General features: G+C 43.7%; 1 protein-coding gene across 1 annotated transcript in view; it reads left to right on the top strand.

Moving 5' to 3' along the window:
- Nucleotides 1-18211, top strand: part of LOC120714624 (atrial natriuretic peptide receptor 2) — a 96806-nt gene that overhangs the window by 9671 nt on the left and 68924 nt on the right. The window contains exons 2-5 of the mRNA XM_040000955.1: nucleotides 6596-6771; nucleotides 15677-15790; nucleotides 16006-16141; nucleotides 17718-17812. Coding sequence (XP_039856889.1) covers nucleotides 6596-6771; nucleotides 15677-15790; nucleotides 16006-16141; nucleotides 17718-17812 — 521 coding nt within the window. The remainder of the gene's footprint in view (nucleotides 1-6595; nucleotides 6772-15676; nucleotides 15791-16005; nucleotides 16142-17717; nucleotides 17813-18211) is intronic.

Here is an 18211-nt window from a genome sequence, read left to right on the forward strand (position 1 = left end):
TTGTTCAACCAAATCAGCAATAGAAGAAAGATTGAAAGAAAACACGAATCAATAAATTAAAAGCTATGGCAGTTTCACAAACTGCCGTGTTAAAAATAAAGTAGAAATAGTAAAAAAAGAAAAACCAAACAAACATACATTTTCTTGAGATAAATGCTGCGCTTTACTCCATGACTAGCTTCTGCTATTCCTCTGTGATTTGGAGGGTTTTGGACCACTTTTTTAGATCTAGCACAGTGTCTAAACACTGAATATATTCCAGCTCCCATCACATTTCCCACTCGTCTTGATGCTTTTTACTCTGTTAATGGCACACAAGAGGGAAATTTTCAGCAATCACATCAGGCCCTGATGTGTTTTTTTTTTCTTTTTCAAGTACATATGCAAGTGATTTTCAGCTCTGATCGAGGGATGAAAAGCGTGTCTCTTCACAATGAAGCTCAGGTAGTGCCTCGGTTTAATTACAGAAATCCTGTTTCCCGTGAAAACATCTTCAACCGTTGCAGGTTTGGTGAGCTGCATGTTGCTTTACAGTTTTCTGTGTAAAGAAAGGCTAGAGGCTGTGCTACAAGTCATTTATTTGACAAGAGCCTTTCATAAAGATCAGAAGATGAACAAACAAAGAGCTGGAGAGGGTAATCCCACCTTAAAAAGATTCATCTGCAAGACAAACATGGCACATGTTAGAAAATCCTGCATAATCCAGGCAACAAAAACACTGAGTGCAATTCTTGGCTTTCTTTCTGTTCATGCATTTGCATGTGATTACCTATGAAGCAACCAAAACAGGGAAATAGCCCCGAAACAGACTGAAACAAAACATAGTGTGATTTAGAATCTAAGTCAATAAAGTCATATGTTATAATTTCTCTTATTTTGTTGCAAGAGGTATAAAAATGCAAGGGGTTTCTATAACTGACATCTACATAGTGGTGGATCTTTCATATTTTAACTTTTTAAACTCCTTTTTAGAGAAATATACACACTACAGAGCTACGATAAACCTGCAGTAAAATATAAGAATTTAAAATAAATAAAAATATAATAGTATGCACAGCAGTCTTGTGCTGTCTTTTATAAATCCCCGACATAAAATGGTTTGTTATGGATCCAGAAATAACAGCTGTATGACATTACACCTTTCAGTGAGCAAAGAAAACAACAGAACATCATCTCAAATTACGACTCACTGAAGTCTTAATCAGCAACCTGTTGCCTGTTTATGAAATACACCTAAACTAATGCAGTCAAATTACAACACACAATAATTGTCGGGGTTTCAGTTTGTGGTGCTGTTGAACAGTTTTCAGCCTTATCTGTTATTTTGTATTATTTAGATTGAAACATAAACCAAACATTACAGGTTTCATAATTTAGGTAGGAAAACCGGATACGGTAATTTAATGAGATAAAATGGATCGTAGGACAGCTGTAATAAGGGTAGAAAAAAATGGGGGATGTTTTTTGGTGAACATGAAGTCAGCACTCAACTAACAAAACACTGGTTGATAACAAGCTGCACATGCTAAGCTGGAGTCCACTTCCCCATCGACTCCCAGACATCGGCTTCTGCGGTTGGGTCTGAAATTTATGCCTTACACCGTGGTTATGTCAGAATTATACCTAAAAACAGAAAATCACTTATTATTGATCTTCGAGCAATATAGTTTTAAAAATAACATAAAGACGTAGTTGTTAAATGTGATGTTACTCATGCAGCAGGTGGAGCCGCTCTGCTGGACAAACTGTGCATTTACACAATTTTGCTTATATTCGCCTTGCAGAAGTGATTTGGTCAAATGAAGATCACAAAATAAAATACTAAAGAAAAATTTAATGCATTTTATTCTGATTTAAGTTTCACATAGTTTATAGTTTTCACAACTTAATTAAGCAGATTGCATTCCCAAATTTGACCATAAAAAGACTTAAATTAAGGACATTTTCCCTGTATTTTAATTTTTTTCTAGTTAGTTTGTTCAGTTATTTTTCTCTGCTAAACCTTACTTTTTAAAAATTGTATTTCAGTTAACTAAAATGTTTCCCCAAATGTAGTTGTAGTTTCTATTTTAGTTAGTAACATTCACCCACTGACCTATAAATTAACACAATCATTATTGTAGCATTTAAAGATATATATAGAATGGAGATGTTGGTTCCCTTTTTTAAAGCTCTTTTAAAGCACTTTTTTAAAGTGAAATTTAAAACAACGTATATTAACATTGGGTAGCAGACACAGCAGCTGCTCTCATTAAAGCACTAATATGTCTAGTCTTTAAGGATCCATCACATCATGTTTTAATAAAGAAGAGTAGAAAAAGACTAAATGATGAAATATCCCATGTTTTTGTATAATATTACATTTGTCGTTTCCTGTGAAAACTTTGCTATGTGATGTGAATTTTATGAGTCACATGGACCCCACAGCATAAGTATATTTAATAGCTAATTCTGAAAGTTACCAAAATTAATTATAGTCATACAAATCATTACATAATGTATCATTAACAAGTGTTAACTGTGCTCTCAATAATTGTGGCATTATGCTCAGTTTCTGCATATTATTCTTAAGACTGAAACACCATAAACATCACATTTTCTGTGTTTTCCTAAAGAGATGTTTTTTGCTTTAAGCCTATTTTTAAAATGAGCATCATTATCTTGAAACAGCGTTGTTTGGAGAGTAAAGAGAATAGGAAGGAGTTCGTACGAACACCCGCCACAAATACATGCGTTACTGTATGTGTTATTTCAGTAAGAGAAAATACTGACAATTGTTTGTTTAGATCTGGGTCAGTGTCAAAATATGTGCATGAACAAAACAGAACGCTGCAGGATAGGTGGCGCATGCCAATTTGTAAAAACACAGAAGATCCTGACACAATAGCAAATGTTCTATTTTGCAATGCTTAGTAATGCTTCAAAAAAAGAAAACACAGAGCACTGAAAACACAACCTTTCTGTTAGAGTTAAAACTGAAACGCGATTATATAAATCATGAAGCCATCTTTAAAAGAACAAAACAGAATTTAAATCAAGATTTTGGTTTAAAAACAATCTTTAGAGTCACTTTTAGGTACTTTTCTATAACCCTCTGTAAACACAGTGACTTCTGCAACACAAGAGGACATTTTCCCTCTGGCTGTGTAACGTGTTTATTTTGGGATCGGTCCAGCAGACAACAGAGCTACCTGGCATGGTGACCCAAGCTGGAAGAGCTGAGGGTTGAGGTTGAAGCAGCAGCAGCTCTAAAACATGAGGAAATGTCTGTTAGTTGGCAGCCTACTAATGGAAAAAAATGCATTAGTAGGGGTTAAAAAAATGACTCAACAGCAGGAGGGTGTAGGTGGCAGGGTGAAGGTAATAGGTAGAGACACTGCCAGAACCTGGAAAAAAAGTTTTCAAGTCTCTGATCAACTGAATAGTTTAAAGGTAAGCTTAGAGTGAGTACTGTCAGAACTGGACACATTAATTTGTGTTTTAGACATTTTATTATGTTTGTGTTCCTGGTGCAGTGTCTTATGCGTTTTATGTAATTCTGTTTTTGGTTAATGGTTTAATTTACAAACATTAAAAGTGTAGGTTTCATAAACTGCTTTTTTTTTGCAATAATCAAATCTATGGCCAGAATATCTTTACCTAGATAAATAACTTCTTACTAATCTAAATCTTGTAAAATCCTTTTTTTCATCGATTCCCAGATGTTAAAGTTAATCGTCACACCTGGAGATTAGCTGCACCAATCATTTTATTAGAATTTAATGGATTTGGACCATTTTTAACTCAGTTGGCTCAGAGACCTGGAAATGTCTGGAAACATCAGGTTAAACCACAAAACCAAGGGAAATGTTCCCTTTGTTGAATCTTGATCTAAAACTTGGGACTGAATGGGTGAGTTGTAATTTTGTTTGCTTTTTCTTTTTTTAAAACCATTTCTGATTCTAGTAAATATTTTGACAGTTTTATTTATGTAAAGCTCTCGGATTATAGTTTGTGTATTGCCAAATATACTTTTTTATCTCCAGTACCCTTGAAATATTTATAATATTTAGTCCAGTATTCTTCTTTCTTCACTTGTTTCCACTGTTCGAGGTCCTCTGAACTAATATCCACCCCAATCTTTGTACAGCTTTTCTCTCCATCTTGGCTTGCTTGTGTATTTTTTTTCTTTCCTGCTACAGACCATTTTGTTGTAGCCTGACATTTATTAGAATCAGGCATTGCAAAAGTTGAAATAAACGCCAGCTGTCGAAGTGTATTACCCACTACTTAGACTGTGCTGTTCATTTCAATATGTGAAACCACAAGAAACTGTGGAAAATGTGTCACACTGCTCTGGTTTTAATAGAGATTATTGGTGTTGTCACAATGATAGCAAACAGAGATCAATTAGATTTCAAGGAACCGTATACATGTTTAATCAAAGCCACAGGAAATGTGCTGATATGAATGTCTAGCAGCATCTGAAAGCATGAACATTCAGTAAGTGTTAAAAAAATGCAAGTAAAGTAAATGTCAGTGTGTTTCCCCTAATATTGCTGTGAGCTGATGTCCCACCCTAAAGTGGTGTTGAACAGTAGTTCTCCAGGCTTTCTGAAGGTCTTTCCAAGTATGTCATTTGTCACTGGCTGTTTTTTCACTCATTTTTTTATCCAGTCCTGACGAGTTTTAGAGGAACCTTTTTTTGTTTGTTTGTTAAGCCACTTAACACTGTTCATTCAAGCATAAAAAGCACCTAACTCAAGGGATGGTCCAGCGTTGTGTCTACATACTGTATAACAACTTACAAAGAACCCATTGTAAATTGTATATTTAGGCACTAACAGCCTGTACAAAATTTTCTTTAGGTGAATCTACTAAAAAAAAGCCAAAGATAGGTTTTACAGACATAAGAAAAAAGCTGTTAGCTGAATACTTAGGGTATCTCAGAATGCCATCTAACATGTACTTAAGAGATTTGAAAAAACTGGACCAGTGGAGGACACAAGATAAACCGTATCTGGAAGTCATGTGCTTACAACCCCACCCCACCCCCCAAAAAAACAAAAAACAAAAACAAAACAGGAAAAAGCCAGCAAAGACCTGATACATGACCTGAGATGACTGGCTCTTTAGCTGATCCTTCTACTGTTCACTGAAACCTCATCTGAATAATCTCAGTGTAAAAGTTGCTGTTTCTTAAGAATGGGAAACAGGGAAAAAAAGGTTTAGGTGTACCAAGTCTAAAGAACTGGACTAGCATCAGTGGCAGTCCAGTGCCTTTAAACTGTATTTCCATTTATGTTTGCAGATTTCTCAGAAATTGGTGCAATTATTTCACCATTTAAAATGTAAAGAAATGAGGGGTGGCCTTTGCTTGGTACCGTAGTTGAAGACAAAATCCACCTTCTGCAATGCCGACAAAAAAGTTTAGCATGTTAGAACATTTATTTCCATAGTGCATATAGCACTAGGTAAGTGAGAGATATGCTAACAGACAGTCTAAGTCAGGGGTGTCCAACTCCAGGCCTCAAGGGCCAGTGTCCTGCAGGTTTTAGATATCACCCTGGGTGATCACCTGGGATATCACACCTGAATCCAATGATTAGTTCATTACCAGGCCTCTGGAGAACTACGGCTGTATCCCAATTCAGGGTCTGCAGCCTTAAAGTACGCAGCCTCAACGATCCTCAAGGGCTGCGTACTCAAAGACCGCTAAGGCCGGAAGTGCGAGGCTTGTGAAATGGGAAGGTCTAGCCTCCATTGCGCTGCCCAGGTTGCCTAGCAACCATGATACTAACAGCTGGAAACGTGTCATACAGCTTTGTTTGACAGAAATGAAGGAGAAAATCTTTTGTTCATTTGTTTGTTTCTACATGAGCTTTGATCATTCTCTGTAAGATTAAGCTCAGCTATTGAACGGCGTATATTTAAAGGCTTTAAAACCAAGTTAGTACAAACGTCACTAATGTCACATAACTTTGCCGACATGTGGCCAACAGTAATGTTTTAATGTTCCTCATTATTAAACATTTGCACATAAATAAGTGACATAATATTCAGTACTTACTTTTCACAGTTTACTCTTCGGCCGCTCCGCTTCTGCCGTCTGCGGCAGAATTCTCCACACCGACTGCCGCGCTATGAATTGTGGGATATATGGGACCACAAAGTCTACACTGCCACAGCCTTAAAATTCAGGGAAATGAAGGACGCATTTCAGGGCTGCATTTTGAGCAGCCTTTGAATTGGGACAGCCTTCGGTGCGCCGCTGTGACGTAATCAGCCTTGAAATGCGGCCTTTAAGGCTGCAGACCCTGAATTGGGATACAGCCTACAAGACATGTTGATGAGGTAATTTCGCCATTTAAATCAGCTGTGTTGGCTCAAGGACATGTCTAAAACCTGCAGGACATCGACCCTTGAGGTCTGGAGTTGGACACCCCTGATCTAAGTAATCTAAGTGGTGTTAAAAATGACATGATATGAGTGATCATTTATCTAACACCAGACCTGGATCTGCTAAAATATGATCTGAACCCAGCACAAGATGGACTTTTTTGGTATGTTTTGAAAAAAATTAAAAAGTGATTGGTTGATGCTTTTCTATTCACAGTCGTGTACATCTGTGGGCCCTTGGAGACGTTTATGACCATCATGGAACAGTTTCAGAATGATATCCAGGACCCAGAAAACTATGCTATCTTCTATCTGGATGTGTTTGCTGAGATCTTGGCAGATCGCAAACCGTGGCAGAAAGCTGACTGGGCTGATCCCATCAAGGTTTTTAAGGTAAAATGAACACATACCTTTTTATGATTGGACTTATTAGATGCGGCAATCACTGTTTCACTTGCTTTGCTATTGGAAATCACACAAGACCGCCATTTGGCATGGGAAATGGTAATCTCGCTTAATTGAGTGGCATTACCATGTTTCAGTTACTGTGTCCATTGGGCTGAGTAAACTCAACATGGCTGTGGAAATTAAAAAGATGTGAAGCTTTTATGGTAATGACAGACATGTAGATGAAAGACTTGAATAAACTCTTACAAGCTGGTAAGATTGGTTCATCTTACAAAGTTGAACCAATTTGGTCTCTTCAGTCTCAGATGACACAAATTGTTACACTTTGACCACTTTAAAGAGGGAAATTCTTGACATTAATGAATCGGGGGATGTGTTTTTACAGGAGGCCTTTTAGCCCTATAAATGAGTGCACTGAGAAATAAGAAAGTAGTCACAAATGTGTCAGTTGACTAATTTATCCCCCTAAATGTCACACTGGCTCCCCCTAATTCTCTTAATGAAGCATTTTCAGTAGTTTTGAAGCAGAGTAGCCTTTGTAAAATAAATCTTGCATAATAAATAGTGGATTAAGACATAATGTACAGCATATATTTGCCTAAATTCCCAATAATAAGATAAAACATTAACTTTGAATAGCTGGAAAATGTTCTTGTACAGTCTTGTAAAACTTATGTTACAGCACGGTTTTTTGACAGTTTTTCAACTTTTTTTTTTTTTTAATTCAAGGGGTTTTAACAAAATAATTAATATTGCAAAAGTATAGATTTTATCCTAACAAATAATAAGGTATTTAAACTGTATACCTGTCCACAGGGGTTGGATTTATTTCAAGAAGGAAGCAATTTTAAGATCGCAGAGAAGATTTAATAATGAAAGGAAGTGCTTGTTTTGCAATGTTGAAACCATGAACTGATAAACACTCTGTGTCTCTATCTGTTCATCTGAATCTGAACTTCTTCTAACCTTCTGAGCTGTAAAGCCACATTTTTGGATCTGATATTTTTCATCATGAAAGGTGTTAATTTGTCTGCATGCCGTAACAGGTCTCATTATCGCAATATGCGTCCTTCACAGCAATAATTGCTTGTGGAAGTTTGTGGTAGGTCTCCAGTAACTGTTGTAACATGAAAACCAAGCTGTAGAATTTCCAGATAAGAGCAAAAAAAAGAACTTGTTTTTTTGCGAAAAACTTGTTTTGGTGACTAGTGTATCGACAGAATGAAAGGTCAGTAAAGGTAAATATTTGCACTGAAACGTCTGGGTCAAAATTTGATTGCTAGACTAAAGGTCTCTCTCAGCACTTGTGCCTGCAGAGCAGTTTGTATTGAACCAATTTTCGAAGTCATTAAAGAAGTAACAACACACTCTGTCAGGCTGTATTTGTAATTGCGCGACGAATTATAAGACCAATAGTGTTTTTCTTTTTTTTAGAAACACATATTCCACACTGGAGAGGGTTTTGTCTAAGCAGCTGCTTTATTTTAAGACCTGCTTTTTACTGAATAAAGTGTGAATTAGTCACCAGAGTGAGGGATGAGTTGCTGACAGAGGTGTGAGGTGAGTAGTTCAGTTATGTTGGAGTCTAGGTTGAAAATGGGTGGATGGATGAAAAACAGGCCTTTTAAATTTTTGTTAGTTGCTTAATACAAATAAATAACTATGTATAATAAGCATACATGTATTTCATTATATTTGATGTTTAAGTTGGTACCTTGTTTTAAAACAGCGATAACCGTTTCTTGAATATTTTGCAAGTCTTTGTGTTTTGTTGGAGGTTGTTGAAGTAGCTCCCTTCTTGTTTAGTTGTTGGCTGACTCGTAGCTCTCGTTGTCAGATACGACTGGGCTTCTCAAGCTGTTGTCTGGGTGTGCTAGGGAGAGTAAGGTCATGACATTTCTATGTCGTTGATGTTGTGGTATTACGTTTGTCTGTCACGGAGAAATTTATGCCAGTATTATTGCGGATCATATGATATCATATGGCACATACCTGAAATCAGTACTTAACAGAGGGCACAATGATAGCGGTAACCAGTGTTGGGAAGATTACTTTTAAAATGTATTCCACTACAGATTACAGAATACATGCCCCAAAAGGTATTTTGTAACATATTCCGTTACGTTACTCAATGGGAGTAACGTATTCTGAATACTTTGGATTCCTTAATATATTATCATGCTGTTTACAACTACATGAATGTGATTTATTACTATTACTGAAGGTCCGCGACTCCAAACCGTAGTAAAGGGACCTCTGACTGATACGGTGGGTTTGTGTCGGGCTCGTAGCTGAAAACTAGCTTTACTTTGTTGTCTGGGTCAACTTTGCTAGCAAGAGACAGAGAGAGGATTTGAAAGGCTGCTCCAACGGGACTTATTGTTTCGGAGGAAAACACGAACACAGCGTACAGTCGAGTCTTAATAGCTTACTTACAACTGGGCTCGTCAGGCACTCTTTGTGGCTGCAGTGGTTATTATTATATTTACATGCTTCCAGCTTCCGTTTCTGCTCGATGACAACTCGTACTTTTCCACTCTCCTTTTTCTCCCTCCTCCCGCTCACAGACACATAACGGGTATAGCAGTCCATTCTCCCTGCAGCACGGACTACACTGCCCATGATGCTACATTCTTTAGGGCTATGCCTGTAGCATTCTGCCTATTAGCTTAGCACAACAACAACAACAAAAAGGCGCTCTCTCACCCAGGAAACATACAGTCGCAGAGGGAGCGCGCGTCACCCTGTAACCATGGCAACTGTAACGCTGCCGCCTGGAACAACAGAACATAGCTGTCAAACAAAACCCAAACAGTCCTGACCCGCGACAAAATGAAACAGGAAAATACCGCAGTGTAATCCATTTATTCTAACAAAGTAACTGTATTCTAAATACCACCTTTTTAAACGGTAACTGTAACGGAATACAGTTACTCATATTTTGTATTTTAAATACTGTAGCGGGTCAGGGCTATTCGGGGTTCTGTTTGTGATGTTTTGTTTATGTTACCATAGTGACGCCCTCTGGCTGTGACGGTGTGTCCTTCCGGGGTCAGAGGGCGCCCTGTGTGTTGTTGTTGCTGTGCTGTTGCCGCGCTGAGCAGTTAGCTAGCGGCAGTGTTCTTCTGCAGATGTCAATAAACGGCTGCAGTGCAGTCATGCCTACCACGTCAGTTAATGTAATAATAATAATAATAATAATGGATTGGATTTATATAGCGCTTTTCAAGGCACCCAAAGCACTTTACAATGCCACTATTCATTCACTCTCGCATTCACACACTGGTGGAGGCAAGCTACGGTTGTAGCCACAGCTGCCCTGGGGTAGACTGACAGAGGCGAGGCTGCCATATCGCGCCATCGGCCCCTCTGGCCAACACCAGTAGGCGGTAGGGTAAAGTGTCTTGCCCAAGGACACAACAACCAGGACAGAGAGCCCGGGGATCGAACCGGCGACCTTCCGGTTACAGATACGCTTCCCAACCCCCTGAGCCACGGTTGCCCCGAAATACCGAAATACAACGGGCTAACCCTGCTAGAGCCCTACCTCTCACAAGTGCGGCTGGCCGCCAGACATAGTGGCTGGAGCGAAGAGGAGACTGCTACACACCTAGCGCTAGCATTAGAGGGAGATGCACTGCAGATACTCCTTGACCTAGCCCCGGCAGAGCAGCATGAGCTCCAGGCCCTCACCGCGGCACTCGAGAGGCGATTCGGGCAGCAGCACTCCACTGATCAGAGCAGAGAGCAGCTGACCAACCGGAGCCGTCGACCGGGGGAGAGCCTGGGCACCTTTGCAGCAGACGTGTTGCTGTATGCTCGTCGTGTCTACCCGGAGTTTCCAGCAGCAGCCCGTGAGGAGCTTAGCCTGCATGCTTTTCTGCAAGGACGCGTCCTCGTCGACTGACCGACCGCTGCTACCGGTGCGATGAGCCTGGCCACGTGGCACGTGACTGCCCAGCACCAGCCCCGAAGACCAGAACTACGCAGCCTCAGGGAAACGAGGAGGGAGCGGTGTAGCGAGGGGACCACCGCTACAGCTTCCTGCCCCCCTCCAAGGACGATGCACAGTGGTGGGCCGAGTTGGGCACCTCAAGGGACTCTACTTGAGCTGCTGTGTTGAGGACCAGCCATGCCAGGCCCTGGTGGACACGGGGTCTACCATTTCCCTGATACGACCTGTCGTGTTCCCTGAAACATCCGGGCCACTGGTGAAGGGTTGGTTGCCCACAGACACCCAGCTGATGACAGTGACGGGGGAGAAAACTGTTATGCGGGGGAAGAAACCGCTGCAGATCCGAGTGAAGGATCTAGAGCTGGTGCACGACTTCTGGCTCGCCGACATTCAAGACCAGTGCATCATTGGCCTGGATCTGCTGAGCCGCTGGGGGGCCTGCGTCGACACCGCGAAGCTGGCTATCACTCTTGGTGCAGAGACTTTTGCCCTCCAGCGCGGCCAAAAGCAGGGAGCGGGGACCAGACGAGACAGGCGTCGGGCAGCTGCCGCTCAGCAGATTTCGGATGCCGGTGGCTCCGGGTCATCTCCACTCGCCTCAGCCTCAGCCTCTCAGCCTGACAAACCTCCTTCGACCGAGACCATCGAGGCTGTTGATGACCTTTGGCAGCGCAGCAGCGTAGGCCTCAACGTCGACCAGTGCCAGCGGTTGAGGTGCCTCCTGGACGAGAATGTGGACATCTTTGCCACCAGTGACAAAGACTGTAGGCAGACGAGTCTGGTCCAGCACACCATCGACACCGGCTCTGCTCAGCCCATCCGTCTGCGCCCACACCGGCTGCCCCTCTCCAAACGGCAGGTAGCGGAAGAGAAGATCCGTGAGATGGCTGCGGCTGGGGTGATCGAGCCGTCCAATAGCCCATGGGCGGCACCCGTGGTTCATGTGGGGAAGAAGGATGGCAGCCCGAGGTTCTGCGTGGACTTTCGCCGTCTCAATGCAGTCACCAAGAAGGACTTGTACCCGCTGCCGCGGATCGACGAGGCCCTAGATTACGTTACCGGCTCCAGTTGGTTCAGCTCCCTCGACCTACGCAGCGGTTACTGGCAGGTGGAGCTAGCCCCCGACGCAAGGCCTAAGACTGCATTCACCATTGGACAGCTCATGGATATCCCTCGTAGCCACTGCGTTGTGTACCTGGATAACCTGCTGGTGCACGGTGGCGACTTCGACAGTGCACTGTCTCACCTGAGCAAAGTCTTGAGTGCCATCCGACGAGCTGGGCTGCGGCTCAACCCCGCGAAATGCCGGCTGTTGGTGAGAGAGACCACGTTCTTGGGCCATGTGATCAGCGCTCGAGGTGTCGCCACTGACTCCGCAAAAGTGGCTGCGGTCCGGGACTGGCTGACTCCCTCGAATGTCCAGGAACTGCGGAGCTTCCTGGGCCTAGCCTCCTACTACCGTCGGTTCATCAAGGGGTTCGCAACGATGGCCAGCCCCCTCCACCGCCTGACTGACAAGGGACAGCTGTTTGGCTGGGGGGATGCCTGTGCTGCGGCTTTTGCACAGCTGAAGGAGGCCCTCACATGAGCCCCAGTCCTGGCCTACCCCGACGCCCGGCAACCTTTCATTGTGGACACTGATGCTAGCAATGTAGGAGTCAGGGCGGTCCTTTCCCAGCAGGACGAGGCTGGAGAACGGGTGGTGGCGTACTTCAGTCGTGCCTTGGGGCGAGCCGAGAGGAACCACTGCGTGACCCGGCGGGAGCTGCTGGCCGTAGTGCTAGCGGTGCGGCACTTCCAGCCATATCTGCACGGCTGCCGGTTCCTCCTGCGCACTGACCATGCATCTCTGACTTGGCTCCTGAACTTCAAACACCCAGAGGGGCAGGTGGCCCGCTGGCTGGAGGTCCTTCAGGGTTATGACTTCGAGATCCAGCATCGGGCAGGTCGACAGCATGGCAACGCTGATGCCCTCTCCAGACGGCCCTGCGTAGCCGTCGAGTGCCGCTACTGCCTGCGACAGGAGGAGCGGGCCCAGGAGGTGCTGGGGGTGGCTACTGCTCAGGCCACAGCCAGCGGAGGGGGGTGGCTCCCATTGACAACGCAGCAGCTGAAGCAGGAGCAGGAGGCCGATGCGACGTTGGTTCAGGTGGGGGCCTGGCTGGAGGCGGCGCAACGCCCCGCCTGGACGGGGGTGTCGGGACAGGAGCTCGAGGTCTACTACTCCCAGCACAACAATCTGAAGACCCACGATGGCCTCCTGTACCGGAGATGGCGGGCCCCCGGTCAGGGCAGAGATCTCCTGCGGCTGTTGGTGCCTCGGTCGCTGCGGTCGCAGGTGCTTGAGCTGGTCCACGGCTCGGTGGGGGCAGGACACTATGGGAATGCCAAAACTCTCCGCCGCCTCAGGGGACGGTTCTACTGGCCTGGCTGTCGACGGGATGTGGAACTTCATGTGCACTGCTGTGACACCTGCACGGCACAGAAGGGCCCAACTCAACGCTCCACTACCCCCCTTCAGCAGTACCTGGTGGGGGCCCCAATGGAAAGAGTGGGAGTGGACGTCCTAGGGCCTTTCCCCGTCACGGAGTCAGGGAACCGGTATGTGTTGGTGGCTATGGACTATTTCACGAAGTGGCCAGAGGCCTACGCGGTGCCGGACCAGAGCGCAACGACGACGGCCGAGAAGCTGGTGGAGGAGATGTTCACCCGTTTTGGGGTCCCGGCTGAGCTCCACAGTGACCAGGGGCGTAACTTCGAATTGAAGGTCTTCGGGGAGATCTGCCGGCAACTGGGGGTGGAGAAGACGAGAACCACACTGCTCCACCCACAAAGCGATGGCTTGGTTGAGCGCTTCAACCGCACGCTGGCCACCCAGCTTGCCATTCTCACCAGCCGCCACCAGCGGGATTGGGACCGACATCTGCCCCTGGTCCTTTGGTCGTATCGGACTGCAGTGCAGGAGTCCAGCCAGTGCACACCTGCCGCTCTGATGTTTGGACGGGAGCTCCGGATGCCTGTGGATCTGGTGTTCGGGTCCCCCCCCGAGCCGGAGATTGATGGTGGGCCAGAGATGGACTACTACAGGAGGCTGAGGGAGCGGCTGCAGGTGGTTCATGACTACACCCGCCAGGCCCAGGCCAGCGCCGGAGTACGACAGAAAAGAGCCTACGACACCAAGTGCCGAGGGGGGGTTTTCATGCCTGGCGACAAGGTTTGGGTGTACTGCCTGGTTCGCAAGAGAGGAGTGTCCCCCAAACTCTGCATTCACTGGCAAGGGCCGGCGGAGGTCGTGGAGCTGCTAACAGAAGTGGTGTACCGTATCCGCATGCCGGGCCCGGGGCGCATGGTGGTGTTGCACTGGGACAGGCTCTCACCGTACAGACCGCTCGCTCCGGCGGACGCCGGGGCAGGGGATGATGGTGGCACCCCATGTTCTGACCCGAGTGACTTTTCCCCCGCCGGTCGAGACCGGCCGGTGCGCCAAAAGAAGGCACCTGGACATTTGCAGGACTTTGTGTGGGGTAATGGGGTCGTTGGGGACGACTGACCCCTTAGGTGGGGGCTATGTAGCGGGTCAGGGCTGTTCAGGGTTCTGTTTGTGATGTTTTGTTTATGTTACCATAGTGACGGGTGACGCCCTCTGGCTGCAACGGGGTCAGAGGGCGCCCTGTGTGTTGTTGTTTCTGTGCTGTTGCCGCGCTGAGCAGTTAGCTAGCGGCAGTGTTCTTCTGCAGATGTCAATAAACGGCTGTGCTCCCTGGCTAGCTCACGAGAAGCAAGACCAAACGATACCTCCGTCTCCTCCTTGTCTGAGCTCGCCACAATACGTAACAGCGGTACATGTATTCCGTTACTCCCCAACACTGGCGGTAACACTCAAACAGTTTATTTTGTTACTTGCATCATTGAAACACAAGCTAAGTGTGTCTTTGTGACACTCATTTTGGGCTTCATTTATTACCATGAATATACTGTTTTCATAGGACTCTATGAATGCTAACTGTAACTAAGTACACACCACCAAACACTTATCTTGTTGACTTATTCTTTTGCTTACATTGTGGGGGAGATATTCTAAGATCTTAAGATCCGATCAAAGCATTTCAGCCATGTTGAAGTCTGGGTCGTTGCAACACCTTCAGTCATTCAGCCATTCTGTTGTGAACCTACTGCTGACGTGCTTGAGATTATTGTCATGTTGCATATCTCAGTCTGTGCCAAGCTTTAGCTGTCAGACAGATGTCCTCATATTTGACGCTAGAATCCTTTGATATACAGAAGAATTCAAAGTCGACTCAATGACTGCGAGAGGATCAGGTCCTGTGGCCACAAACAAGCCCAAACAACCACCACTGTGTTAACTGTCACCAAATCTGGTGCTGTGCATTATGGCCAAACATCTCCACTTTGGTATTACACAGCCAAGCTGTTTTCATTTACATTTATTATGTGTTTCTTTCTAATTTACTATGATGAAATTGCTACAGCCAGGGAATGAACAGCTGAATATTGAGCTAGATTGAGTCAACTAGGACTTTAAGTGTTCTAAAAGAGGGTCTTCGTGTCTCATTTCAGATATATACTATGGACCTACTTGGTTAGTGCATTCATTGTGGAAGGATGATGTTGTCTCCGATTAAGCACATCAAATTGTGCGCTTAGCAGAAGTGATGATTGACACATTTGATCGTGATTGTTATGGTCACTGTGCTATTTTTTTTTTTTTTTTGCAAAAATGTATTAACTTCTTGTAACCCAGCGCATATGTAATGCTACATTTTTCCACAGTGAAGATGACTTCAAACAACGGCAAAACACATCTAAAACATTTTGATCATTCTAAGCACACCATCAATGCTCTTGATATTTTAATACATCTCTCATATCTATCTTCACTCTTTGTTAACATTTCCGTCTTTGTGCTTCCTCTAGTCTGTTTTCGTCATAACGTACCGGCCTCCTGATAATCCAGAATACAAAGACTTTCAGAAGAAACTCCATGCCAGAGCTCAGAGGGATTTTGGTGTGCACTTGGAGCCGTCGTTGGTAAGTTATCACCTTTAACATATTTGTGAGTTCTGATTAGAATCGTAACCTGCTTAATGTTTTTTTTTTTTTTTTCAGATATTCTGTGCAGAAAAAAATTGATTTGCCCTGTGTCATTGTCAGCACTTAATGATAAATTATGTTTATTGTATTATTGAATGTTTAAAAGGGCCCAGTGTAATATCCACATGCTGCTGTTTGGTCTCTTCTTGCAGATGGACTACATCGCTGGCAGCTTCTATGATGGTTTTGTACTATACGCGATGGCCTTACAGGAGACACTGGCAGAGGGGGGAGCCCAGAATGACGGCATTAACATCACAATGAGGACACAAAACCGCCAGTTCTGGGGTGAGTACATTTCTGTAAATTTGTAACAACAAGTCTTTCAGAGGTTTCAGAAACTAAAAGACAGCGACAGTGAGCCTTTCTGTCGCTGTTTGATCTTGCATCTATCCCTGAATGTTCATGCATGAGACCTAATGCAAAGTATGGATTTAGGTCTCCACCACCACTTTAAACACTGCCATTCATTTCACCCTAAAGCCGTTACTGCACTTCAGATAACAGGGAACAGTACTCGCTGCGAGGCCAAGTGACCAGCTGCACATTATCGTAAAGCACCGTTGAACCCAGAATGCGATTAAAATGTGCCCTTTCAACATCATAATTACAGCATAATTGAACCGTTATCACACAACACTCCTGCTAATAGCCATTTGATGCTTGATGTGCCCGCTCACACACTTCCTTGTTTACTTTATCAGCTGCCAGATCTGCACTCATATCAAATGGAAATAAGCAGAACAATAGGATTTAGTTGTTTTGGCATGAAAGAGTTCAACAGCTTCTTTTTCTCAGCATGATGAGAAAAAAGCAAGAAAATAGGGGCCACGATGAGGATGTAATAGAAACTTTCCTGGTGTTATAGCGAATTTTGCTTTAACTTGACCTAATTTGATGGACACAAAAGCTTTTCAAATATCCTGTCTGCCTGTTAAGTGATGACATAACAGCGTTTTTGGGGTCCAAACATTCGATGAAAGCTCTCATCTTTCTCCTCTTGTTGGTTTTTTTTTTGTTTTAGTTTATGTGCAGGCACTCAAACGGTGCTTCAGTTGTGTTGCAATTCTCCGTTTTTTATTAGGACTATTCATGTGTGGTAGATTTTCCAGCAAAATCTTAAAAAACTCAGTGTCCTTGTTTCCAGATATTTGAACCCTTATGAAAAAAATCATTATTATAATATCCATAATAATAACTTTATCCAAACAGTGAAGCACTTTATAAAAGTGCTATGCAAAAAAAGTCCCATATTAGGTTAAAGAACATTAAAGATTAAGGAAATGCTAACCTATAGAACTGAGTTTTCAACAGTCGTTTAAAAGAAACAAGACGATTAGCTGGCAAAGTCCACATTTTTCTGTTGTGGGGCTAGTTGATGTACCAGAGACCCAGCTTTGAATCCTCGATGTCACAGTTTCATTTCTGTTACTTTTATTTCATACATCATTGATTTAAAACATTTTGAATTTGGACCATTTTAAGCTATCAGTGGTGCCTCTGTGGTTCAACAAATGCACTTCTTTTGTTTAGAGGTTACACAAAAGGCTTTTGGTCAGGAGAATACTCAGCGTAAAAGCTGCAAATGGAGTTCCCGTCATGCAATTATTATATTAAACACAAGTCACGGTTACGGTTAGGATTTTCACACTTGTTGTGCACTTTTCAGCAAAGGATTTATTGCTGTTAGTCTGACTGTTGCTTATGCTATTTCCTAGTTATAAACAATTTAGAGAAAGTGCTGTCTATGAGCATTTGAAAGAAAAATATGAAAACTCCTGTGTGCATGGTTGGCTTGTTTTAAAACACCACAGATCGCGATCCACTGTCAAATCCTTAATGTGGCCGTTCTTCGTGTTTTCAGGTGTGACCGGACTTGTTTCCACAGATGAAAAAAATGCCAGAAATATTGACGTTGACCTGTGGGCGATGACCAACCAGGAGACAGGGGAGTACGGGGTAAGTCATGGTTTTATAGTTTCATTGAGGGTTTTGAAAGTTATTTTAGCTGCTCATGAAGATGTTAATCTGTGACAACACCTTATTGGATTTTACTGTGATAAGCCCTCAAGGCTCTGTGAAGACTCGGACTAAATTTGTGCATTTTGCACAGTAGGGAGATTTAAAGATTTAAAGATATAGGAAGTGCTTTCCAACATATGGCACCTCTATGACAGAAACACCTAGAGGCACACAGAGTATCAGAGCTGCCACAGTTATCAGTGGGATTTGGCACAGTTTTATTAGGAATTAACTGGGCTGACGATGAGTGTTTAATAAGTTTCACTACCAAACAATCATTTTCTCACAAACCCATTTCAGAAATATAAACTTTCATTTCTCAGTTAAACCAGTTTT

Source organism: Simochromis diagramma, unplaced genomic scaffold (assembly GCF_900408965.1).
Source record: "Simochromis diagramma unplaced genomic scaffold, fSimDia1.1 OVJJ01000596.1, whole genome shotgun sequence".
Taxonomy (NCBI): domain Eukaryota; kingdom Metazoa; phylum Chordata; class Actinopteri; order Cichliformes; family Cichlidae; genus Simochromis; species Simochromis diagramma.